The 26690-nt window shown below is 41.8% G+C and overlaps 2 protein-coding genes across 4 annotated transcripts; one reads left to right on the top strand and one right to left on the bottom strand.

Annotated features, from left to right (window-relative positions):
* Positions 1–1487: 1487 nt before the first annotated feature.
* setd2 (SET domain containing 2, histone lysine methyltransferase) lies at positions 1488–21122 on the bottom strand. 2 transcript variants are annotated; one of them, XM_071470360.1, is made up of 22 exons: positions 20743–21122; positions 19125–19234; positions 16596–16617; positions 12423–16489; positions 12165–12296; positions 11568–11696; positions 11233–11356; positions 11040–11117; positions 10849–10946; positions 10522–10654; positions 9954–10088; positions 9693–9821; positions 8478–9554; positions 8319–8367; positions 7967–8243; positions 7135–7858; positions 6704–6829; positions 5860–5996; positions 5653–5764; positions 4272–4346; positions 3937–4038; positions 1488–3297 (listed from the first exon to the last, which is right to left on the bottom strand). In XM_071470360.1, the coding sequence occupies exons 2-22, from the start codon at positions 19139–19141 to the stop codon at positions 3136–3138; spliced, it is 7905 nt and encodes a 2634-aa protein (XP_071326461.1). In that variant the 5' UTR covers positions 19142–19234; positions 20743–21122; the 3' UTR covers positions 1488–3135. The 2 variants fall into 2 exon arrangements, with proteins under 2 accessions (XP_071326461.1, XP_071326460.1); XM_071470359.1 differs by lacking the exon at positions 19125–19234.
* rbm12bb (RNA binding motif protein 12Bb) lies at positions 19303–26607 on the top strand. 2 transcript variants are annotated; one of them, XM_071470361.1, is made up of 2 exons: positions 19303–20326; positions 24253–26607. In XM_071470361.1, the coding sequence occupies exon 2, from the start codon at positions 24275–24277 to the stop codon at positions 26204–26206; it is 1932 nt and encodes a 643-aa protein (XP_071326462.1). In that variant the 5' UTR covers positions 19303–20326; positions 24253–24274; the 3' UTR covers positions 26207–26607. The 2 variants fall into 2 exon arrangements, with proteins under 2 accessions (XP_071326462.1, XP_071326463.1); XM_071470362.1 differs by lacking the exon at positions 19303–20326 and adding an exon at positions 21127–22247.
* The last annotated feature ends 83 nt before the right edge of the window (positions 26608–26690 follow it).

Raw genomic sequence — 26690 nt, 5'->3', positions numbered from 1 at the left:
TGAGGTAGCTCAATGAATTTGAAAAAAAAAAAACAAAATTACAATTTAAATAAAAAAATATGTTGTATGTATCTTCATATTAAGCCAGCTGTAATGCCTGAACATGTTTAAAGAATGCCTGAAAACTAGTTAGAAAGCACATGGAGAAGTTGAAACAGCTAAAAACAATTGCTAAATGCTAGCTAAAATTAACGGACAAAGGTGATACGTAAACATAATGGATTAACTGTTAAGTTGTTGATTTAAGTCATGGATAAACGGTGTGAAATATACATAAACATAATGGATGGTTAATTAGCTAGAATTAATAGATAAACTATTATATCTGAACGTAATGGTTAAATAGAAGTAATTGGTGGCTAAAACAGCTAAAAGTGGTGGATCTCAAAAGAATGGATATACAGTTGAAATAACTAAAAGTAAAGTAATAAATGGTTGAAATAAATGGGGTACTTAAGTTCATCTGACAACACACAATGGACACTAAAGATTCAACACGCCTCAATAGTTTGATGAATATAAAATAAATATACAGTTTTATTCTTAGGTTTCTTTGTGTCATACCTCCCATTGACCCTTAACAATTACCATCTTAGTATAAAGCTGTCATTGCTTATGTACTTCAGATACGGTGTTATAGCCAACTGTTTTTTCACCACATTTCTTGGAAATATGAAAATTATTGCTGAACTGGACTACAACCATAGTCCTATAGACATGCCTGTCACTTACAGTTAAGTGTAAACCACACTTGATGGACTGCACACTTTGGAAGTTTGGACATATTTGGAATATATTATCCCTTATCAAGGGATTTAGTGTATAAGAACATTTCCTATCCAAAACCCAGAGGGAAATCAGTTAAGAGGTATTTAATAATTTGAGAGTGAAATGAAAATAAAAACTTGATCCAAAATATTGTGGAGGAAAGTTTTCTCTTCCTCTCTGAGACACAATCTCATTCCTGCTCCCACTCTGTTCTGAACTCCGATCTGTTAATGATCTCTTTGCCTTCAGTTTTAAGTGGGAGCAGGCATCTTGCATGGCCTAGGGCAGCGTTACATGCCGTCAGACACTCCAGACGGGACTGCTTAACTGCGGTCTGGAGCACACAGGCATTGGGCTGCGGAATGTGCATACACTGGGAGGGGGGTTGGGACAGAGGAGAAAGGGGAAGCACAGCAGCGCCTCTCTCCACTCGTCACGGGTCTCCATATTTAGAGTGCACTTAACGTCTCTAATGAAGGCAGTCGATCACTTTGATTCCCTTTGCAGAGGCCAAACATCTGGCTCAGCAGCGCGTATGTGCTATAGTGGCATTCATGCCATGTGCACCCCTTATTAGAGGAGTGAGCCAATCTAAAATGGGATTGGGTGTGCACTCAGCAGTTAATCATGTAACGGAGGTCAGTCACATTTGCTTAGATCTGTTCAAGCCTATTTAACTGACACCCCAGAGAACGCGATTAAACTGCACGGCAGGGACATAATTTTACAAAAAAGTTTATTATCTTTTAAAATGTTTGTACACTCGGTATGACAATGTGCTTACACAATACTTACAGTAGAGTAGGGTGAAACTTTGTACATAGAAAAATAATAACAAAAAACGAAAGAAAGAAAACATGAAAATCTCCCCCACCATTGAAATAAAATAGAGGGCTGTGAGTCAGTGGGGTCCTAAGTTTGACGGACTGATGTGGTAACTGCATCAGGAGGGCTGAGCTGGTGAGGATGGGTGGGCTCACTGTGCTCCCGGACCCTAGTCTCCTGTGTACAGCTTTGGTAATTTTACACATTATTTACACTTTAAATCATGAATTGATAGTCCTTTTACAAAGTGTCTGCTTATTTAAACATTCCCAAAACTATTATTCAATATATTCACATATAAAGCAATGTACATATGTTGGAACTTTGTTTAATGCAATTTAAGAGGCTGAAACAAATTGGTAATCTAATGCTAATCAGACTACCTTGACCACTGTAAAACGCTTGGAAATAAATGTGCGACAGTTTGTGGAGCAAGAACGACCTAAGTGTCTCTACCGTCTAACTAGGACCAACAGTGATTTAAAAAAAAAAAAAAAAAAAGGCCTGAACAAACAAGATGTTTAGAAACTGTTAAAACTGAACTGCTACAACTTTCATTTTCAGCATCATTCCTGTGAGAAGAAACACAGCAGAACAATATTGGGAAAAGAGTTGGACAGGAAATGAGGAAGAACTGACACACAGATAAACAGCACATCAAATATAGCATTCAAACCCTGCTCCCGTTATTATACATAAATTGATAAAAGTCGTGGAAACATGAATCTCTAACCCCTTTGCCAACCTGCTAGTTACTGGCTGATCCCTAAGTGTACTGTGAGTAAAAGCTCGTCCCGGGAAGGACATATTACTTGAAGCAGGAGACATTAAAAAAATGGAGGAAGGAATTTCCATAAGGATACCACTCTGACCTCAGCCTATATCATGCATCCATAAAACAACAGAGGCTCCACAGTCTTGTGGTTAAGAAGGCAGGGTTTGAGGAGTGGAAGCTTGGACCTCCACAGCCCAGTTAAAAGCAGCACCAGATACAGAGTCAGTGGCAGGGGGGAGTTGAAGCGTGCACAAGAAAAAAGAAGGCGGGGGCGGTGGGGACTGGACTGTTCTGTTATTGATCCATTTTCTTAACAGTGGAAAGTAACAAAGAAATTTGATGTATGATTCCGTTGAGTAATCCTCATACAGGGCTAGAAGAGTTTAAAAAGTGGAATTGAGGTGATCATCTCAGGAACATTTAAGAGCCACAAATGGAAAAAAAAAAAAAAAGCTAAAAATCAAACGGTCAGTGAGAACATTAGTCTCTATAGCACCCCTCAGTGTCATCCTTTGAAAACACTGCACCTGGAGTCTCGGGTCATACAGCAGCACTCGAGTCTCTGACAGTCTCTACTATGGGGCTCCTCCATGATCCATGGGGCCTGGGGAGCTCCTGTGCAGTGCAATTCTTAGTCATAAATACAGGTAAGAAACTACTTCACGGTTCAGGCTGGCCAGTTCATACATGTAGGAGTGAATGGAAAGGCAAATCTGTGCTTCTCCTGTATTAACGCAGAGCAAGTGTAACATCTGTGGCCTCTGAGGCTAGTACACCTCTGTGTCCTCCTTGGGCCTGTACACAGAGCCAAATCTCTGCATGTACTTCTTGATGTACTCCTTGGTCTTGTGCTTCACATTCTCGTTACACTCAAGGTCCTCAGGATTCTTGCAAGCTTTCAGTTCCTTATTCATAACTCCATGAGTCAGCTAGAAGATTGAGCAGAGGGAAGAGTTAGACGTTTGTTGTCACCAGACTACAGTAAATGATATAATTACAATGTATATGTGAGTTGTGGTAGAATGGTGGGATGATTAATTCTCTTTTAGTGACTTTGCTCTTTATAATTTAAGACCATAAAACGCAATCTCTAAATGAGTGAACCCCAGCTCATTTTTCTGTTTATTGTGCCCATGTCCTCACAGTCACGGCATGTCCGAATGGCACTCAGTGCAAACCACTCCCCACACACACACAATCCATGGACCGACTGGGAACCGTAGAAAAAAAAAAAAAGCTGCCTTTTGAAAAAACGCTGGTTGCAAAAAGCTTTTTGAGAGGAATGAGTAAAACAAAAGAGAGGCAGATAATAGTTTACATGTACAATATGTTCTTAGTCTCTTGCAGAGTCAGAATATAAAAACATTTGGCTGGAGAGAAATCGTGGGAGCTCAACTATTTAGTTCTGGTTTGAGGGAAACTCTGAAAACGTTTCCTTTTAAGTTAAAAGCTGACCAATACTTTCATTGTGCTCTGACCTTGCAGAGGCTGGTGAGAGGTTGAAAGCGTCTCGTGGGATTAATGGAAAAACTAACTGCATGTATAAACATCTTATTGTTTAATTGTACCTTTCTAGCCAGGTGTTTGAAGTCTTCTGTGTTGCTGATGCGTCCCAATTTGCAGTCTGGCTTACGATAAGGATTTAAACATTGCACGATGAACTGGGACATCTGAGTAGCACATACACACACACACACACACACACACACACACACACACACACACACACACACACACACACAAAGACATGCAAAGAGAAGAATATGTCAAAACAAAAATTAGCACTTGCATGGGTGGATATAGGGACTTTCACTGCAATGTAGGCAAAGGTCTAGAGGTCTAGAAAACTGAAAAATCTGGAGTTAAATTGTTGAAAACATTGTTTGCAGAGACTCTGGCTTACCTCTTTGCGAAATGTCTCTTTACTCTTTTTAGCCAGTTCACTGGAAGTGTCAGCTTCAGCTGTCTTCGTGGAGAACTGTAACAACATAATTGAGGGAGAGAAATAAGTGTTTTAAAATGCTTGTTTTCAAACAAATATAATTAATTTCACATTGAACCATTGGCTTTGAAAGTGTAACGTGTCACAAACAAAGTCTCATCCAATTCTACTTCTTTCATCAAACTTTTTATTAGCTATAAAGGAGGACAGCATTACCATGTTATACAGACATTATCCAGCCAAGCAATTCTCCGCAATAATAACCACAAGTGAGGCCCCACCTGTGCAACAAGCTCAATCAAACATGGCAACTGGCTGCAGAACAGTAGCTATCAAGGTCAGTGGGGCATCAAACAGCACCTGCTCAGCAGCTACTTGACAGAAAGCAGGGATATCCTGCCAGGATGCTGCCTCTCTGGCCTCAGCCTTCAACAATAATGGCAAGCAGGCAACAGCTGACTGACAGCACCCACAATAAAGTGGTGAGGATCAAAAGCAAGCACAAAGGTTTCGCACATACAGTGCCACGGACAAAAAAACAAAACAAAAAAACAGTAACAGTAAAACCAAACGATGTACAAACAGGGCATGTGCCACATTTTTAATGCTGGACATGGACACCACCACTGTGTAAACACATGGTGGGAAATGGTCCATGACCTAGTAGCTGTTCTTGGCAGAAAACTTATATAAAATCATGAATCTCTCCATTTCAGTTTTGATGTTTTGTTGTTTTTTTTTAAAAACTCTGTTACATCTTTTTAGAAAAGACAAAAGGGACACTTATATAGTTAAGAAACCGCAAATAAATGAATGCTAGGTCTTGCAGCTGGTTTTCATTATCCTCAAAGTTAGGATAAAAATGAAGAGGGAAAACAAACGAGGCAGAGGAAGAAGAGATGAGCAAAGCCACCCCTCCCTCTATGGCCTTAAGGCTAAGGGACAGACAGCTGAGCAGGGGGTGGGGTGAGTGGATTCTCTTTTCAAATCTCAAGCCTCCATGTAGATTCTGATGAAGCCATTTTGCGAGGAGCAGTCATCTGCGAGAATGTAACACTCACTAAATATGGTGTTGTGCTGATGTTTTTTTTCTTTTTTCTCTCCTTGAGACACATCTGAAAATAATCACTAGTGCAGCATCTTTAATTACCCCAAGGAACAAACACTATAATCATGATCTGCATCCAAGCACCAACTTTCTGGGAACCAAAAAATAAAAGTGAGGATGATTCTTCCTCGTTATCAAATGAAGGGACATGTTTTCTCTTAACCATTTTTCTTCTACAAAAAAACCCCAAAAAAACTACTTTTCTGACACTAAAAACGATAACTAAAAGCTCACCTTGGAAGGATTCTCATCATAGGTAGGTGTTCCCAGGTCCATTTCAGATTCATGGTCCACACTAGTGTTGTCGCTACTTCCCTCCCAGGTTGGAGGGTCCCACTGTGTTTGCCTGATGTGCAGAGGGAAGTAGAGTGACATAGATATACATATAGGGGTTTTCCAGAGGCACAAACACACACTGCATAGACACACTGCTATACCAACCTTGTCACAACGTGGTAGTAGTAGATCTTCCCTTCAGGGTCTCGAGCCACTTTCCAGTTGGGAGGTAGGACGATGGTTTTGGGTTTAGGGGGAGAGGGAGGAGGCAGGTCTATCACATTGTTGGGTACAATCATTTCCTTGAGAGGAGAGAAGAAATAGAAAAGAAGCATCAGCAGCAAATCCATGTGGCTCCACCTTTAAGTACCAACAATTTCTCTTGGGTTTAGCTAAGAGGAAAAAACCCCCAAATGAATAAGTTACAAGTTTAATGATTGTAGTTGAAAGTCAAATGTGAGTGTCATTTTGATTGTTATTTACAAATGGGGTCCACTAAGCACTTTTCTTTGATTTGTTCCATCTTTAGACACATCTTAAAAGCCACTTTATCATTGTATAAGACAGGTCTTGGACCAACAAGGGTCTTAGGAGTTGCATAATTTAGATGTCTACTACCCCCTTGTGGTCAAACTGAGACAGAGAGGCAATGATTTGGAAAGATGTCAAAACCCTTGAATGTGTGACCTCAACTTCCTAAAAATTGCTACACCTTTAAATCAAGCTCATCAGTCATGCAACCTCATGCTGCCAGAAAATATTAATCCCACACAAAACTCTGATAAAACCATCACAGATTTTTAAGCAATCAAAACCACCTTATTCTCCTTTTCTATATTGTATTGGGAACAATTTTGAGATATCTTTCACTGTGTTTTGCCCCATTCTCTTGTTTCAACTGGGAATACATCACAGTATTCAATAGGCAGTTAATAGCATTAGAGATTAGGAGTAGATTTTTTGTCCATTGCACATACTTCAGAATGTGGATGGAGCATATTTGCATTACCTGTTGCACAGTTTGGGATGTAACAATGGTGGTGACTGTGCCTCCCTGCTGCACCACCACTCCCTGTTGATGGCCAGGATACATCGGCTGGCCATGCAGGTAGCTGGCTGTGGGTTCAGTGTATGCCTTCAGAAACACAAAGTGCACTCAGATCAGACAGATACTCTAGACATTGCAAAAATCTATCAAGTAGAGTTAAATATGTACTGAATAGCATTGGGTTGTAGCATTCAATAAAAATGAAATGTATATTGTGGATTAAATTTTTTATATACACTGTAAAAACATTGTCTATTTAATGCATATTGTGGATATATATTTTGTACGTGCTTTTCAGCACTGATATATAAAATGATTATAAAAAAGTAATTTGAAAATATGAGTTCAGTAAAACCACCAGTAGGGTATCAGACCCTGATAAGAAATCCTACCTGTATGACTGGAGTGTTAGCCTGGGGGTAGGCGGTGGGGATACTGTAGATGGTTTGGCAAGGCTGGCCCTGGTAGTAGATGGCTGTCTGCGTCTGGGCCTGTGCTGGAGCTGTGGCATACTGCTGTGCTGGCTGGGTCTGCACAGTCACTGTCTGCTGAGTGGTGGGGTCCCAGAGAGTGGTGTAGCTCTGCTGGCTCTGTACCTGAGGGGCCGTCTGGGCTGGTACAGAGAGGACAGCTACACCTGCGTCCTGAGGTGCTACAGTTGGCTGGGCATACTGCTGGGTGTTTCCAGTGGCGAGGTTGGTGGTGGTGATGTGCTGAGAGAGATTAGAGACTGGAGTGGCTTGGGAAGTGGAGGAAGGAGAAGGAAGTCCCAGGTCTGAGATAAGACGCTGAGGAGGAGTCTGTTCATAGTTCAGAGTGGGTTCAACTGACGGGGTAGGGAGTAGTACTTTGCCTGCATTGGGGTTGGAGGGATCCACAAAGGTCTGGATAGGATATCCAGGGGGATAGGTTATGAAGCCAGGGCTGGAGACATAGGCTACAGGGTCATAAGCCATAGTCTGAAGCTGCTGCTGCTGTTGAAGCTGTTGTTGTTTCTGGGCTTCCCTCTGAGCGACTTCCTGCTCGAACAGCTTTCTGCGTTCCTCTGTGGACAGTTTGTTGCGCTCCTTGCCACTCACTCCCCTCGGTGTCTTGTTGCTGTTAGATGGGTCAAACCTTAAAAATTCAGAGAAGAATACCACAGCTGAATACCAAAACTTTACCATGGGTGTAGTATACAAAAGTATTTACTGTGCTTGTTTCCGCAGTGACAAGAATTCTTACCGTTCCTCAGTGCGTCGGCTGCTCCTTTCGTAGGATGATGGTGGTGGAGACGCAGAGCGTCTCCTCCGTCTCTCAGTGCTGCGGGGAGTTTTGTCAGAGACTCGATCCCGATCCCGATCGCGTTCACGATCTCTGTCTCTGTCCCATTCTCGATCTCTTTCTCTGTCATAATCTCTGTCTCTGTCACGTTCCCTCTCCTTCTCTCGTTCCCTTTCACGTTCTCGGCTACCAGAAGTGGTGCGTGGTGTCAAAGCTGTGTCTCGATCTCGGCTGCGATCTGTGAGGAAAATCTAATTAGTCCAAACTGTATGGAAATAATTCTATGCCAAAAATCTGCATTGGACTAACTTACCATTTGCTTCCTTTTCCACCTGACTCTTCTTTGGTATTCTGTACACCTCCTGGAAAGACAAGCATAACTGTAATGTCAGAATACAACACCATGCACACAGATGACAAAAAGAAAGTGGGTAATGCTTTACATTTTTATGCATGTATGACAGTGTCTCACCTTTAGATCCTTCCAGCTATCCAGAAGCCTGGCAGCCATGCCACTAATGTCCAAACCAGTGAGCTGGGGCTCCTGACTCCTCTCACTCTCCACATCTGAGACACCTTCCTCTTCATCCTGAGAAGGAGTTCCTATCACTGATGGGTCCACAGGGGTCACTGTGACCTCAGAGGGCATACTGGCTTCTGGGATCTCAGAGCTTGCGGGAGCATCAGTGGTAGATTCTTCAGGTTGCACCTCACTACCAAGAGGAGCTTTCTCGGGCTCTTGTGTCTCCGCCTGTGCTTCCGTCTGCTCTGAAGGCTGCTCAGGTGGAAGTTCAGCAACACCTGTTTGGACGGACTGACTCTCTGGCTCAAGAACTTTTACAGCAGACTGTTCACTTTCCAGTTCAGCCTTTTCTGTCACTGCCAGACTGATCTGCTCCTCCACACTCTCCTGTTCCTCACTAGCCTCCTTTGACTCCTCAGGTTCTTCCTTCAGATCCTCACTTGTGTCCTCTTTCATCTCAATGTCCTTCTTCTCCAAATCCAATTCGATTTTGTCTTTGTCCTCCTCAGTTTGAGGTTGGAGCTGACAGCTTGAACTCATCCCCTCCAATTCCTGTTTCTCCACTTTGACCTCTTTCTCTGACTCTTCCATCGTTGCATCTTTTGTTGGATCTTCGGCTTCACACACTGGGTCTGCCTTCAACTGTTTGGGATCAGGAAGTCCCGCTTGTGAGGTTTCATCTTCTTCCTCATCATCGTCCTCCTCCTCCTCCTCCTTGCCATCAGATGCTTTGCTGGCGTCAGAGAGTGCACTGTCAAGACTGTTTTCACTGATGATTTTAAGGCGGCGGTACACAGCAGGTTTGGAGGTGTCACCCTCCAATTCTGGTCCCAGTTTGGCGGAGGAACCATCAGGAGTGTTGAGGGGTGTTTGAGCACGGGAGGTGTTCTCACTCGAGTAGCCGTCCATCTCAGCAGGATGAGGGAGAGTTTTTGTTTGGGCCCATCGCTGAATGAAGGTCAGGACTCTGCTTTCCTCCAACATGTTCTTAGTTGAGATGGGAAGCACAGCCAGGGTCTTCATAATCTGTAAACAAAATTTATCAACAGTGATCAAACAGCAAATAGCTGTATACATGACCGTACAGGCTTTGAGGATTTAAAAATCAAAATAAAGGAATATGACCGCATTATGGGTGTGATAAAAAAAAATAACATAATTCACCTCTAACTGCAGTTTGATATTATTGGCACTGTTGCCTTTGGCTTCAGAAAGCTCCACCATGAAGATCCACAGCAGCGACAATCCATGATGATCCAGGAACTGCTTCAGGCATGATGGATTTTGAGTATCCTGTGCAACACAAACATGATACCTTCTGCAAATGATATATAACAACTTATGTCTCAACATTCTAGCCAAATCATAACAGGAGAGTAGTAGGAACTATTTTGTGAAACTGGTTGTTAATCGTTCAGGTCATACTTGTATGAGCTTGAGACAGATGAGTTTCTGCTCCATGGTTTCCACTCGGACCATTAGTCTGCAGAGAGACACCACCTGTTTCTCATCATACAAGCCTTCTCCGTTCTCCAGTAAGGCCTCCAGTTCCTCATCAACCTGTGGAAGGACAATATGAGGTTATAAATGACAATGTTGCTTACACATTTGCCTGATAAGACATTTTGGTGTGTATTAATACAAATCACAGCTAACATCATGATGGCAAATACATAATGGTAATGCAATGGTAATATAAGATGATTGATAAAGTTACTGTTATTATGATTAGCCAGGTTTAACTACTTTACCATTATTAAAATTAACCAGGTAATGAGGCTTTATATACCAAGAACAGTCTGCCATTATGGGATTAGGGGCATCATTGATAATATTAAAAGATCAAACATTACTAGGCTCTAGTAGCTTGTAATGGGCATTAGCACTGTAATCCTTAATACTACAATACCTTATCTTTTGTGTTTGCAAATAACAGTTCTCACATTTCAAACAGATGACAGAAAGAATTTCAAATATGACTGAAAGCACTGACCGTGGTGAGAGCACTCTTTCGACTGCGGTCTTTCTTCATCTTCCCTCCAGCTGCTCGAACACTAACTCTGTTCTCTCCACCCAGGAAGCCTCTGCAGCTGGGTGCACCACAGAAGCATTTTTGTGCTTCTTTGCTGGAGGATTAAATAAAACAAAGGTGAAATCACCAACATAAAACCATCAGTTTTAAGGTTGAATAACCACTTGTTATGCCTCTAACTACGTGAACATATAGTACACATCTACATCTATTGTTTTCACACATGCAATCAAAGCAGAAAAAGCAGAAAATACAAGTGCGAAAAAAATAACTGTCGAGAAACAGTACCCATATCTCTGGAACTGGTAATCAAATGTCAGTTCAGTCCCAGCAGTGACAGCCTTGGTGGTGAAGAAACCAACTCTAAGCTGGCCATTAACGGTCCACTGAAATAGGGTACAAAATTACCATCAGTAATTCAATTTTCAGCAGGGTAACCTGATTAAGTATTGTTCAAGTGCTTTTTCTTGCCACTGTACCTTTTGGGTCTCACAGTTGGGCTCGCAGCTGTGGTTCATGAACCGGGAGCAATTTCCTTTCAAGGTTGCATCGATGATCTGAAAATACATAATGCAATGTCAAGTACTTCTGCCAGCCACTTTACCTGAATCATTATACCGGACTGCAGTTTAAAAATGAACATTAACTGCAATGTGTCATATCATTTCGTACCTCATTATTTTTTAGAGACATGAAGTAGTAATGGATGTTCTTATTGCGAGCATATTCTTTCACTCTTGTTTTGAACTCTTTGTGGTCCAGCACCTCCCCACAGTATTCCAGTACAAAGGTGTTTCTGAAATGGAAATAAAAACAAACCAGTTTGACAATCATCCTGTCTGTTTTTTTCAGCCATAACATTTAAGAACATTAACTTGCTCAAATGGTGCATATGTAACCCAACAGAGTAGGCAGCCCCACAATAACTACTACTTTGGTGAACCTTTTAATATCAAATTGTAGAAAAAACATTTTAAATTGTTGTGCTCAATATGTAAGAGGCTTACGGAGCCAAGTCTTTAGCTGCTCGGAGTCCCCAGCCTTTGTCCTCTGTGAGGATAACCTCAAAGTCTGCATGTTGTTTCATCTGAAAGCGTCGATTAGAGCAGTAGACTCCATTTAAGCATCGTGATGAGCTGGAAAGAAAAAAGTCAAAAAAGTAAGAAAATGTTAAAGTCAGACTAAGATTTCTGACGCATTGGGCTTAACTGTTGACAGAATTTGTAGAAGTTAGATGGTAAACAACATGATTCACATTGACTCTCGTCTCTTGCCTTATTAAGAGCACCATATTACTAGATTTCCTATTGCTAAAGCATTATATTTACATATACTCATAAGGCACATGCTTTTATCCAGAGCAACTTAAAAGTGTGGACATCACTAAAGCTTCAGTGATGTCTATTCATGGCAAAGTAAAGCAACAATATAATTTGTCAGGGTGTCGAAAATGAGATCGGACAGTATTTGTCTCTATCTTTCTCTACTAATTGTGCAATCCTTTCAATACTAAGAATATATGTTTGTCGTATTTCCAGGTTTCTCCAACCTATCCCATCCTCTTAAATGTTGTCGTACAGCTTTATTGGTAATAAACAACTTACCACTCAATCATCAGCAGCCGATTTAAACAGTCTTCCCCGCATGCCAATACTCCCCTTGAGCGCTCCTCTCTGGGCAGCACTGGACACTCACACTGCATCCTCTTTATATCACGATGAGATTTGCTCTTCTTTCTGCAAATAATGTTGAAAAAAACTTTTAATGCTCAAACCCTCAGGTACTTAAATGTTTTACTATCAAGTCATTCATTGCGCTAACAAACTTGGATATTGTGTCAGTCACGCTGGATAGCACCTTACCTCTCAGTCAAGTACAGGTTCTCCTCAATCAAGTCAAAGTAAGGGGGCATCTTTTTAGACCTGGAATGCTCTTTCCATTTATTAGCATCTTGAAAGTCCTGCAGATTGAGTGACGGACGTTGTGTCTCAGCTTTGACAAAAGTTTCCTTAGGCATGTCACTATCTCCTTGACGCTCCCTTTTGCCTGCAGGCCCTGCCTCTGCTTCATTGTCTGAATCTGACTCAATCTCCGGACGCCTTTTCTTAGGAGGGCCTCTGCCTCTATGGGGTCTAAAACTGTCTTCTCTAGGGGGGTCAGGAACAATAGAGCCCCTGCTGTTGCTGCTTATTTCATGACCTTGTACAAAGCTTGATGACCCTGCAGTGTTAGGTCCACTCCATTCAACAGCTGTTTTACTAAGATTTGATGGTTTATCCCCACTGTAGTCGTCATGGTCATTAGTTAGAGAGTCAGGATGGATTTCACCTGCTGGATCTTGATACTGTTCATGTGCATGGAGGTAGGGTTTCCTGCTAGTCTGCATGTTTGGGGATTGATGGTTCCAGATGGCATTACTCTGCCTGTGCTCCTGTCCCTTTGAGGAGATTCCTGTCAGTTTAGTGTTTGTTAAGTGTGGCCCATGACTGCTATCGGGCTGCTGGTATGTACTACTTGGCTGCTCTGGCTGCGAAAAATCCCAACCCAGGATGAATCCGTTCTTGTCAGCAATATTGTCAGAATTTGAGAAATCGCCATGTTGATAATGGGAGTGCATCCGTTCACCTCGGCTACTTAAAGTATGCTCTTTGTGTCCTTGTTCACACTCTCTGGTATTACCAAGGCCGTTAGCAGGCTCTGTGGCACTTCCATGGGCACTGATATGACCAGCCATGTAAGGCAGGGCACTGACGGCACTGGACGCCTCGGAGTGACTGGTGCTATCAATCATATTGCTTTGGGATTGACACAACATACTGCTGTTGGGTGAGTTATTTACACCAGCACACTGACCACTGGTCTCTGCAAATGCAGTGGAAGGACTCCCTCGTCTTTGCTGAGAGCTGACTTCATTTGGGACTTTCACGTCAGCTGCAATAACAGCATTGTGCAGTTCTGAAATATTCATAGGACTGCAGGACGCTCCCATGTCCTTGGTATCCATTGTTAGGGAAGAATTCTTTGGCACCACCACCACAGAATGCAATCGTTTTATGGCCTCGCCACAATCTGAGTCGTACTCAGAGTTGTCACTATCACTGGCCTCACTCTGTCCTCCTGATGCATCCTGATGAAGTGATATTCTCTTACTCAATTTGTTTTCGTAACCACTCTCCTTTGATGTTTCATCGTGATCATTTCCATTCCAATTCTTCATCTTTGCAGCTGTATCAACCTGTGATGTATCATTTATGTCCAGAGGCTCGTCTGTGTTTGTTTTTTGAGAAACGGTCAGGTTTAAGTCACAGTGGTCAATGCTGGTGCTTGCTCGTGAAGGCTCACTTTGGTCTTTGTGTTTATCGATCATGGATGCACTGTCTGAGCCCACCTCCTGCTTAGAGATCTCAGGCTGCTTTACCATTGTGGAATGTTTTTCAGCTTCTGGTTGAATATTATCTTTAATGTCAGAGTCTTGTTGGCTATTGTCTTTAGAAAACTCAATTTTTTTGACAGAGATCACTTTTTTAATAGTGGGCTTGCTCTCTGCACTAAGCGTCCTCTGTGAATTATCACTCTCTGAGGTGTCCTGCCCAACAATATCCCACCGGGACTTTTTGGTAGTACCGCTGCTCTTTTTAACAGTATCCATACTTTGCTGTCCACATGTCAGCTGGTTCTCAGGTTCAAGACACTGCGACTCCAATTTGAGCGGCACACTTGTGTCAGACTGCTTCTCGACATTATTCAGCTCAACAGTCTCTGGTTTAGTGTTCTGCTGGACGTTATGTGTAACAGGTACATCCACTGTATCAGGTAGAGACATTGGCCCTGGTGAACAGTCAATGACTGTCTTGTCCTGGCTGTACACTATATCTTCATTACTACTGCATGAATTTAAGACAGCTGCATTTACGTTCACATGTGGTTGATTAGAAGAAAGGCTATCCTTCACATTGGTCAAGTTTTCCAGGGCGGCATTTACATGCTTTAGGCTTTCACTTGAGGTTATAGCTGAGGTATTTTTATTCTCAACTTCAAGACCTGATTTAGTTTCTTTTGCTATTTTAGATGATGGTTCTTGCAAACCCTTTTCAGTACATGAAACTATCTCCTTAACATCCTGATTACTATGTTCATTTCCATCTTGATGAGAATCCGATTTTTCGTTTTCACTCTGAGAACAAAATTCTGTGTTGGTTGCAATTGACGGTGCTTTGCTGGAACTGTGAACCATGTCATCTGATTGTCTATCATGTCCAGTGGTTTTCACAGAAGTTCTCGAAGGGGTCATCTGTTTCGAGTCTGGCCTACTGGTTTTCTTTAGGGAGTTTTTACTCTTCTCCTCTGAGCCAGAGCTTTTGTCAGAGGCCTGTGATTTTCCTTTATGATCTGCCTCAGAGTCACTGGAACTGCTTTTTTGGCATTTTTCATGTGTTTGAGAGTGGGTATGCGTACTGGAAGAAGAGGATTTGTTGTTGGTGTCTGACTTGTGATGGGTGCTAGGTTTACGGTAATTGGAGTCCAGATCAGGAGAGCACTTGCGCTGCGAATCAGAGTCTGATAAACGCTTTGAAGTCCTTTCAGACTTTGATGATTGTGTTCTTTTATCTATCTCTGAGGAGTGAGGAGAATCTACAGATTTGGAAACTTTCTCTGATTTTGGGTAAGAGGATGATTTTGACTCTTTATGTGAGCTTGAATGGCCAGACAATCTATTTGAGTCACTTGTCCTTGTCCTTGTCTTCCTATGGTCATCCTCAGAGTCAGAACTGTCTCGAGTTCGGTCAGTGCGAGAACGAGAACGTCTTCTCTCTCTGCGTGGAGAACTCCTGTGTGATCTCCGGTCAGACTCATGATAGTATGACCTTTCAGAGCGTGATCCTCTATCACCTCTGGACCTCTCTGATCTGGAGTGAGATGAACTTGTTCGAGACCCTCTTGATCGAGACCGTGATCTAGACCTGGACCTTCTGCGATCTTTGTCTGATCGAGCCGAGCGTGATGATGCGTGTCTAGAATCGCGGTCTGATTTGGAGTAACTAGAAGACCTTTCATGATTCTCTGACCGCTTTGAGGAACTTTTTTCCTTTTCGTCAACATGTGAACCAGAGGAAGACTTTTTTACCTCTTTGCTTCTGCTGTCAGAGTTAGATTTACTTTTGGAGTCAATTGATTTGCGACTGGAAGACATCTGGACCGAATCTCCATCAGATTCTGAGCCAGGGGGAGCACTATTAGAGTGGGACCTGGTTTTCCTTTTGTATACCTTACCATCCTGCTCAGTACTGCTGGAAGTCTCTCCATCTTTTCCTGAGGAAGCAGTTGGCTTCTTGAGGCTTGGGGTTACCCTTGTCTCAGAGGCTTCAATGTGAGCATTCTCAGATGGGCAGACACCAACGGCATTCTGAGGCTGGGGTGTTGGAAATTCAGTTGCACTTTTACTTGCTGACTTTTGCAAAAAATGCAATTCAGTGGAGAGCTGCTCTTCTGGCATAAAAGATGTTGGTTTCTCCTCAGTCACAGAGACACTGAGAATTTGCTTTTTGAAATGCATCTTTGCTAAGTCTGGCTTCAGTTTAGCAGGTGAGGGGACTGGTGTTTGCGAAGGTGTCTCTGCTATTGATGTTGGCACCACGGGTGTCTGCTTTTGTTCAATTTTGCTGTCTGTACTTTGCCCTCCTTTGTCTGAGGTTGACTGTGACAAAGCAGCCTGAGGTTCAGCGACAGACTTGTCAGGGCTGCCAGGGATACAAAACAGGCTCTGCAGTGGTTTCTTGGTTTGCGAGAAGCTGAAGGACACTTTCTGACGACCCTGATCCTCTAGGTTGACCTTCGTCTTGGTCCCTTTAGGCAAGAGATGGTTGGACAACATCACTCTGGGAGACAGGCTTTTCATTAGAGCTGCCTTGGATAGGCCCTCAACTTTCACCTACAATTACAGAAAAAAAACACAAATAAAACTGTGATTGGAGGTTTTTTTTTTTTTTTTTTTAAATGTGAAATTAGACATAGGGGTTGTATCATAACAAACTTACTGAGGCACCACTTCCCTCCTCTCTGTGGTTACATAAGGACGCCATGGGAACATGAAAGAAAGGAAAGACAGAAATCAATTTGCAAAGTTCATACAGACCCACATAACAACTTTAAGATGACCAAGATTAAGATTTAAGGACAAGAAAAAACAAAAATCTCAAGGTAAATTTGCTGGATGTGAACACTTCCCTCTTTTAATTCTGTTTTCCCAAATCTTGACATGCAAAAGGCCGTTTATACAAAGAATAAACATGCTTGAGATACTCACAGAATGTATTTTAAAATCATCTCAACCTTTTTTGTTTTTTACATGGCATTCATTAGAGAGTGACAGAAAATAGCGGGAATGGCTGACATACAACAAAACCAGGGATGGATTCAAATTAAGCAGTCATGTCATAGTATGTATCTAGGCTACCTGCCCAACTTGGCACAGTGACAGTGAAAGAGACAGAGACTGAAATAAAGTGATATAAATGAAAGGTCAATAATAAAAGATACTCCTGTGTTATCAAATTCATTGGCCAATAAATGTAGATTTACTGGATTTTCCCTGAGTTGTACACAGAGAGCAGATGCCTGGAATAGCTGAAAGGAAGGAGTAGGTGGCTACAGTAAATGTCTTACTTATTTAAACAGAAGACTATCTGTATGGTTCCTTTTTATTATTAACTTTTTATGTTGGATAGTGCTGGTGCCAAAAATCTGTGTTGTATTGGGAATGCTGCATTTTAACAAAAATGATCTGTATCTGCAGACAGTCTTTGGATTGTTATGTATTATATGTACATGTATATGTATATGCAAACAGGTACAGTATATATGTGTATGTTTGTGTGTATAGACACACACAAACATACACAGACACACACACACACACACATCAAAAAATTCTGCGCTAATGGGATAATGATGTTTAACTATTTTGTGAATCTATGAATCTACAAATTCTATTCAGAAATCATATTCATCCCTAACCCTAAGCAGGCAGTCTTTAAGTAGACAAAACAAAAAACTGCAAACAATCTGTACAAAACAAAAAAACTAAACATGGAGTATATTTAGATGACCTATTAGCATTTTTCCACCTCATGGTACTGACTTGATTCTACTCACTTTTCACCCTCAATGTGGTGTTGTCACTACAGTAACGACACATGAAGCGACTGTAATGTCATCATCAATGTGACACACATGGACAATGGAGGATAACGAACGGATATCAAACAAAGAAACGTCTGCAGGTTGCCATACTAAAAGTAAACAGTGGCAGCGTGCACAGCTCCAAATCCTGAGCAATGTATCGGGTGCATGGTCGAACCTAATTGAACAGGACTAACAGAATGCTGGCACTCACAGATAAATAATTTCAAGTTTAATGTGTTTGCCCCACAGTAAACAAGAAAATTATGTATCTTTGAGAGCCGTCGTTCAGTTTGTCCTTCCATACTAAAAGTACAGTGGAATAAGAAACAGAAATGTCACAGGCTACAGTGAGCATACATATACAGTCGTCTCACACAATGATGATGCAGTAGTGACGATTCTTTCTGACCAATCAATAGTCTGAAGTGTTTTCACGTCACCTTTTAGTATCACCTCAGCTTGCTTGGGACCTCAGTGGAGGTGATACCAGTAGCAGTAGCAGGTACCAGGTTCTATCCACAACTGTTGCCCGATGGAAAACCAAAAAAATTCAAATAGTCAAGTTAAGTTGGGCCAGTACCATGTGGTGGAAAAGGTCACTTCAACAAGGATGGAAATAAACAAATCACAAAAAAGCAAAGAGGCACAGAAATGTGTATTCAACATGTAAAAAAATGAATAATTGGGTTCTTGTTCCTCTTTTTGTCCTATTAAAGTGTGCACGTTTTCCTTAGGGTAGGCTCAATATGGGTGCTAGGCATCAACTGGGTCATTTAATCCTTTAGGATGTAGTTTTTTCTTTTTTCTGTGTGACCTTCAAAGGAACAGACTTCTGCAGGGACATTCAAATATACTAAATGCTATAACAAGCAGCCTACAATCAAATGATTGATGGATTGGACCTACTAAACCTAGAACTTCACCTTTTTCACTTTATGTTTCAAAAGTGTTTTTTACACCAAATACAGGAATGCTATTCATATGTAGGCTCCAATACCAAGCATGTGTTATTGTAGTTATTTTGTTCATGCAAGAGAGTTACACTATAATTTTTTGCTTTTTATTTAGAGGCTTCACTGCTTGTGCAGACATCATGTTCTCTAATGTCTAATTTTAAAAAGGAGACAAAAACATTTTGCAGAAGACAGTCTTGTATTCTTAATTGATTCAAATAACTGTCAGTGAACAAATAATGACACAGCCTTGAGCTTGGGATGACCTTGAACTTTTTAGCAGTAAAAAGCTGCAGGAAAGATGTGCACAGACTGCATCCAAAATAAAACACAACTTGGTAACCATACTATACATAATTCATATCAAACTCCAAACAAGAGTATACACTGCGAGTTGCATTCTTTGCTGTCAAATAGCTGATCTCTGACCTGAGTAGAGTGTCCATTGAGAAACTCGTCTAGGATTAGTAGGCCTGAAGAGGCTGCTGGCCAAGAATAATCCAAATCAGAGAAATGAGCCCTCCAAAGTGACGGGACACCTGACAAAAAGAAAGATAGAGTTGCAATGAACTGAATTTTGTTTGCCTACAACAGCTTACAGCTACTCTGTCAGAAACTTTTATAATTTTGACATCATCACCATCTAAAAGAAGCCCTACAAATGCAGAAATTCAGGTTTTTGTTTGACTCACTAAATATTGTGTTTAATGATGTGCTTGTGTAAACTAAATATGTGTGCCTGCCTAAACCATGTTCATGTTGTCACATGCTATCAGTTGTTGAGTATTAACGACTTCTACAAGCGGCCCTTCTTGAGATTCCTCTTATCTGTCGTTGCAATGTGGCAGGGACCCCTTGCACGTCTTAATGAGCGTGTCTGCTGTGACACAAATATTTTTCTCACTTTGGCGGGCTGTTTATCTCCACTGTCGTCGCCTTAGCTGCATCACAGCAACAACAAAAATAAAAGGTTACATTCACCTATGGTTTATAAATAGTACTATCACAGGCTAAAATACATGAAAAACATGGATGCAGGGCGAGGAAAGGACATGCATCTCATTATGAGACATGTAAAGCGCAAGCAAATGGCCTACAGAAAACAAAAAAGGGTGTCTGTAGAATGAGGATTTAGATGGAAGAACACATCACCACTCTTATGAAAACAAACGGAGTGCTTTGAGGCAAATTAGGAAACTGACTAACGCATGGCCTGTGCGGGAGGAGTGGATGCAGCCAAAACATGGCCTTTAAATGGTGAAGCTCCCACTGTGAAAGCGAGTAGAGGATGTGCAGCAAACATATACATTTAGTTAAAAATTCTGTCACGACCTGCTAATTGGTCTCACTACAACACATATATAAGTAGTAAGCGGGCAGGTAAGCCGAAATGAACGTAGCTATTCGACTGTGGGGCCGGTTTATAAAACAAAAAAAAAAATGTATATCAGAACCAGCTAAGCTAACTTGGGGTAGCTAACACTAACAGAGAGCTTTCGTGGGCCATCTTTGCAGAAAGCGTCAGCTGGGGTTGTGCTGTGTATAATTAGTGCTGTTGATGTTAACTGGCCAACAATTATGTGTTCGGAAATGCTATGACGTTTAACATCTTTTTCGGCTGCACAGCAAAGGTAAACAACCACATTTGTTGGTGTAAACGAGGACGGCTAGCTGAGAACTCCACTAGCATCAGTAGCTAACGCTAGGTGAGCTAACTGTCGTGACTAGCAGCTATTGCTAGCTAAAGCTATTGCTGTTAACTTATGTTTTGCTAATCGCTGTTTGAACCGTACCGAGTGTTTAAAATCTTAGGAATTACGGTTTTCTCGACTACCGGGGAGCTCGTTACTTTTATAATTTCATGAAAACGCAGGAAGGGTTTCATATACGTTTCCGTTTTAGGATGTATTGCACCCATATACCCGAGTCTGTGCACCCGGCTTTAGTAGCATGTTGGCTAATGATGTTTTGTCCTGTGTGTTGTGAGATGGTTTTACCAAAATTAACGTAAAACTAAGTAAAAATAATCAATTCGCGAGATACTCACTTTACGACGTGCTTAAGGTCACAAGGTTCCCCCATCTTCGAAAGCTCTGGTAATCGGCCCTTTGTAAAACATCAAGCAACAATGTATGCCGACGTCAAATCCATACGGAGCTGTCGGAAATGATCGTCGGCTCAGTAGCTCCGCTGCTGCTGCGCCCCAGCTTCAGCCTGGGTGATTCTCGGTACTATCGAGCTAGCATGGGCTCACATAGTTAGCCAAGAGTTGGAGGAGAGACCCAAAGGGCAAACAATCACGAAAACCAAGCCCCCAGAAAGTGTCTCAGTCTGGCCAACTTGTACGTCACAATAACACTGGCAATCTGATCCGCTGGTAGGACTGTGGACATGTCTTTGGGATACCTCTTATTCCACACTGGTCCTCTGAGTGTCTCTGTGGCTTTGGCTGCTGTGCTCAACAACATCACATGATGTGGGTGCACAGCTGGCGCGAACCCTGGAGCGCACCGCGGCTCTGAGCCATCAACAGCGACTGAGTTAAAAAAAAAAATAGAGAGATAAAACTAAAAGCCTTACTATTTTGTTATTAAATAAGCCAGGGCATAGTGAAGGGGAGAGAGGGGGGAAGAAAGATGAGTCAAACACATGGAGGGTGCTGTGAAAGACCAAACTAAACTGAAAAAAATCGCTGTATTTCATTGTGGCTATTGGATAAAAATATATAGTAGCCTACTGTGCTAATTATGCAGGCACTAAAAGTAAGATGAAGATGCTCTCAAAAATAAATACAATGAATAGTTTTTATTTATCAGTAAACATCAGAAAAATCAAAATGTGGATATAGCCTGTTTTAGCCTCGTATGTCCCTTCATGTATGTTTTGGGGTTACTGCATAATGAATCTGGGACTGATTTTATTGAATGATTGATAATAATCTAGACATCTCAATGGCTTCAAAGTAAATCCTAAGTACATGTGTGACAAGATGCAGTCTTATTACCCCCAGATCGTGACATTGAGTATGTAATGTGTGCTTCCTGACGCGACAATACGAGAATTCGTGAATTATAAATTGTTATCGTCTTATATGTATTCATGAGAAAGGTGGAGATATCAATAGTCTCGCCCTGTTTGAAAGATATGAGTGTGTTTTAATGTATGATGCTCGATTTCAGAGCCCAGAAGAGAATGAGATATGTGTTCAGTCAGAGTTGTTCCCATTGCTCTTGACCATGAAGATTCAGAGATGTTCTTTGCTGTGGAAGCTTTGACTGAATATTATGACAGAATACGTATGTTTCAGTCATAGTGAGAAATATGATACATTTATTAAATAAAGTATTATCTAAAACTCCGGGACGGTAGGTGGCAGCATCTTTATACCACATCCATGGGCAGCGTGCGTCTGTGTCGTTGGTTCGCCGCAGCCATTAGCAGGAGCTGCACACTTCCCTCGTAGACTCTGAGATCGACAAGAAGCTGCATTTAATTAACCCGATTATCCCCTCTACTCTCGATTTTGCACGATAATCTGTGGTTGTCAACTGTGTAAGTTTTGTCGTTGGTTAGATAGCTATATTGTGGCGTTATTTATAAAGAATATAGCCTCATCGCGGTCAGCGTTGACTGCTAGCGATGCTAACGATTTAGCCAAGCTGGCTACATGTAGCTAACGTTGGCTAAGCTCAATATTTTGTGAGCGCTGTTTGCCACCAATTGAACAAAAGCGTCCGGAAAGCGGCGCACACGGTTTCCGTAGTGTCGGATTATTGTGATTATTTTGCGGTTGGGTGATGAACATTAATGGCGACATGGTATTTTGCCTGTATGTTTGGCGTACGGTGTTTTTGGCTAGCTAAACTGGAGTGACACGGTTCTTCAAGTCAGTTTGTCATGCCCGCTGGATTTAACTACACGGATGGACAACCAGGAAGCCTTAGCCTTTTCCCAGCGACCACTATTACATTTACATCATCTGATCAGTTGGCTAACGTTTGCTGCTCCGAGGTTTCGATGCCAGTGGCGAAGGGATCAGTGAAGTTCATATTGCGTTTACAACAAGGAAGCAGAGGTGGTGTTAGTTGGTTTTATGTCAAATCGGGCTTTGCGGTACAAAATAATTGAGACAGAGCTTTGCTAATTCTCTGGTGTAGTATGGCGTGGTATGATGGCAATGCTTAGCCTTAGTAAAGCTTAATCATAAATTGTTGTTTGATTTCACTTTCTATATTTTAGTGTTAAAATTGCAGAGGTGTTGTGATTTCCTTCATGGTGGTGCAGTGAATGCGATAGTGAAGGTCTGACCACAGAGTTTTGCCACTCAGCTATCACATAGCATTGCATTCATGAGCTAAATTTGGGGACTCAACAGGGAATGCAAATAATTGTCAAACATAATTGTTGTTAAACAATAAATGTAATAATTGTTTTGAGAAGAAGACGTTTTAGCCACATAACAGCACATAAACGCACCGTTCCTTTACGTGGAATTTTAAAGTGTTATACCACTGGATGGTCAGGGCTGGAAGACCTGCTTACTACTTAATACAACAAAAAGTTAGCAAAGAAGTATCTCTTCAAAGTAGTGATGATTTCACACTAAATTGCTATACAGCAGATATGATGAGGAGGAGCTTCAAAGAGAAGATCACACTTACCCCAGAACAAGTGTACTGCGTCAGTTTGCATCGATGTATCAAGTGGTACTAAGGCGAGTGGACACATGAGGAAAAGAAAAAAAGGGGGACCCTGCTGTTTTCGGATGAACCAGAAGGCCAGTCTCTGGAACAGACAACAGATTGCGGCAGTGGTGTAGATTGCCAAATATGTGATCGACAACAGAACATTTTTGCTGCGATGACAGTTGTGGTGCTGCTTTGGTTGGATCATAGCTGGTGCTGATGTAGTGTAGGTGATATTGTCCTTGATACACTCCAAATGCAACTGGGAAAGCTTGTTCGGTCGTGGTATTATTGATCACTTCCTTCGCTGAATAAATGGAATTACTTGGTGGTAAACTTGAACATTTCTTAACTCCCATTGTGACGCACAACACCTGGAATTCAGGATTAATGCTGGTCTTGGAGGGAAAATAATGGCTGTGTTGAGGGTCTGTGGATTGTTGCATTCTGGGAATTGAAACATTTAGTCTAGTAATATAACCTTCAGTCTTCTGAAGGCTATAACCCTATCAGCTGTGTTTTTTATTAAAGAGGTGGCCTTTGAAATGTTTCATTTGCAAGATGCATATTTATAGGTACATTGGATTATATGTGCTGAATTAGAATAGTTTCTAAATGATTTGAGTGATGTGTGAGATGGTGTAACAATGTGACGTGTACACAGCAATTTTTACACAAGAAGATAAGATGGTTAATTTTTGTTTTCCGATGGTGCAGTTGCATAAAAGGGTCTGATAGGTGGCTTTTGTGGGCATTGATCGTAACGGTGTCGCAATGCTATTCAGATTCAGTTGCGTTATATTGGAATACCAGACGCTGAGCTAGAGAAGCTCTGTTGGCAATAATGCTATTCTATACCCTTCTGTCTGCAGGTGCTGTTATTTTTGCTTCAGCATGGCAGTCGTCATCCGTTTACAGGGATTGAGAGTCACAGCAGGTTCTGAGGATATTCGCAAGTTCTTCACCGGCCTCAAAATTCCAGATGGAGGGGTTCATATAATTGGTGGGGAGCGAGAGGAAGCTTTCATTATCTTTGCTTCGGATGAAGATGCAAGAAGAGCCATGACACGGTCAGGGGGTTACATTAAGGATTCACCTGTTGCGCTGCTACTCAGTAGTAAAGCAGAGATGCAGAACATGCTTGAAAGAAGCACAAAAAATGTAGAAGTGGATCAAAGGAGGCGATTTGAGGAGAATGCAAGACATGCTAGAAAATCTTTGGGCCCTGAGGTGGGCAGGAGATCAGGTAGCAGATCGGGTAATACCCCTCCCCCCCTGCACCAGAGGGCTCCAAACAACAATAATGATGACTTTTTGTGTGTGTTTCTAAAAGGAATGCCTTTCTCTGTGACTGAAAGGGAAGTACGTGAGTTTTTCGGTGGTTTACTTATTGATGAAATAATCTTGCTGAAAAATGACCGTGGTGCAAACAATGGGAGAGGTCTTGTCAAATTTGCGACAAGAGAGGATGCAAGCGAAGGCCTGAAGAGGGATAGGAAATACATTGGGTCAAGGTATGTCGAGGTTTCCATGACAACAGTACACGATTGGCATCGGGCTACTGGTAGACTACCAATGGTTGTCAACAGGAACGACAACTTTGAAAGGGAGAGATCACCTATTCGCAATCAGAGGAATCCTCAACATCATGCAAGGTCACAATCACCTGTGGCCCAGAGGCCCATTGCTCCTTCTGAAGATGAGTACTGTGTTTTAGTGGACAATTTATCCTATGCTGTAGAAAAAGAAGACATAAAAAAGCTTTTTCATCATACAAAGCTTGAGGATGACCAGATCCTGCACTTGATTGGCAGTGATGGACGAAGAACTAGATCTACATTTGTGCTGTTCAGGAACCAGCGTGACTACTGTGATGCCTTAACTCAGGAAAAAAGACTCTTTTTCAATCGATGGGTTTATACTCGCCCAATCTCAAGAGAGAGCATGATCACCCTTCTGGAGTCTCAGAGTATGGATGTCCGGTCTCCTGGAAACTCGGAGCGGTTTCAGGAGAGGCCTTCATCTTATCCCAGTGATCCATATGACTCTGAGAAAATGTGTGTGTTTGTGCGGAACCTGCCATTTGATGTAAGGAAAGTTGAAATCATGGACTTCTTCCATGGGTTTAATATCACTGAGGACAAGGTGTTCTTGCTGCGTGACCATAAAGGTGCTGGAGTCGGGAAGGCTTTGATTCTCTTCCGGTCTGAGGCAGAGGCCATGGGGGCACTCTCTCTCAATGGACGACGGTTTCTTGGGTCAGAGGTCATACTGAGCTGTATTTCACGTTCTCAGATGCAGCAGTTGGGTGTTGAGCCACCAATGGTGCAAGAGCCAGCTGAGCAAGAGCCACAGCCACGAGAGAAGTGGTACTCAGGCAGGAGCAGCGAGGCATCCTATCGCCCTGGTGACACTGAGTACTCTGATTTTAGGATGCCACTGGATGGTAATATGCCAGAGGGTAATGTACAGGCTCAAGTCCATGGAGGCTGTGATTATGACCCTTTTGCAGTGGGCCCCCGTGCTCCATTCAACAGGGGTAATGGTGTTCATGGCGACTGTGGCCCCTCATTGCAGCATTTTGATGGTCCCACTTGTGTAAAATTACTCAACTTACCTTTCCAAATCAGAAGTGAAGAAATCTATGACTTTTGCTATGGATATCAGATTATCCCCGGGTCTGTCTCACTACAGTATGACCAGAGCGGGAAACCTAAGGGCTCTGCAACTGTGGTATTTGAGTCTCGTCGGGAGGCCTTGACAGCAGTGGAGGAACTGAGTGGAAGACCAATAGGTCCAAGAAAAATAAAGCTGCTCTTTGTTTGAGAGTGACAATGTGTTTCACAGCACTAACATGCTCTAGCAGTGTGGTTTGCACATTTACACAGTGTTGATATTAAGGGAAGCAATGGCCTTTTTTCTCTTTTTGATTAATGTGACATGGGTTTATTGAACAGCAAATTTAGTCATTTTATTTAGTCATTAGGCAATACAGTCAGTTAAATGTGGGTTTTGTTGCAGTGCTCATCTTAAAGTGAAATACTTGGGCTTTGGTTTTCTCATTGAAATATTTTTGTGTAATTCATCTTGCAACACATGAAAAAATTCATTTTACTATTTGTGGTTATCGGATTGTCAGTTTTTCTTCACAGTTCAATGGATTAAAATGCAGACAAATTTTGCTTTCTGACGTAAACATGTAAATAAAATGTTTTCTGTGTCTGTCATTGAGTATTAAGTGGGAATGCACAGTATTTGCCTTAAATAAAAATCCATCAGTCTTACAGCATGACTTAAAAAATAAGATGAT

The sequence above is a fragment of the Trachinotus anak genome, unplaced genomic scaffold, assembly GCF_046630095.1.
Source record: "Trachinotus anak isolate AG129_WGS33_773 ecotype Australia unplaced genomic scaffold, CSIRO_AGI_Tana_v1 ptg000032l, whole genome shotgun sequence".
NCBI classification, from domain to species: domain Eukaryota; kingdom Metazoa; phylum Chordata; class Actinopteri; order Carangiformes; family Carangidae; genus Trachinotus; species Trachinotus anak.
Note: the sequence above shows the minus strand (reverse complement) of the source record. Positions and strands in the feature narration are given on the sequence as shown.

Excerpts from the sequence above, each read along its gene's own strand:
- setd2 (XM_071470359.1), bottom strand. The coding sequence starts at position 20,777 with ATGGGGGAACCTTGTGACCTTAAGCACGTCGTAAA. Across the intron at positions 16,618-20,742 it reads GACCTTAAGCACGTCGTAAA|AGAGGAGGGAAGTGGTGCCT; the intron begins GTGAGTATCTCG and ends ATGTAACCACAG. Across the intron at positions 4,039-4,271 it reads AAGAGACATTTCGCAAAGAG|ATGTCCCAGTTCATCGTGCA; the intron begins GTAAGCCAGAGT and ends TGTGCTACTCAG.
- rbm12bb (XM_071470361.1), top strand. The coding sequence starts at position 24,275 with ATGGCAGTCGTCATCCGTTTACAGGGATTGAGAGTCACAGCAGGTTCT.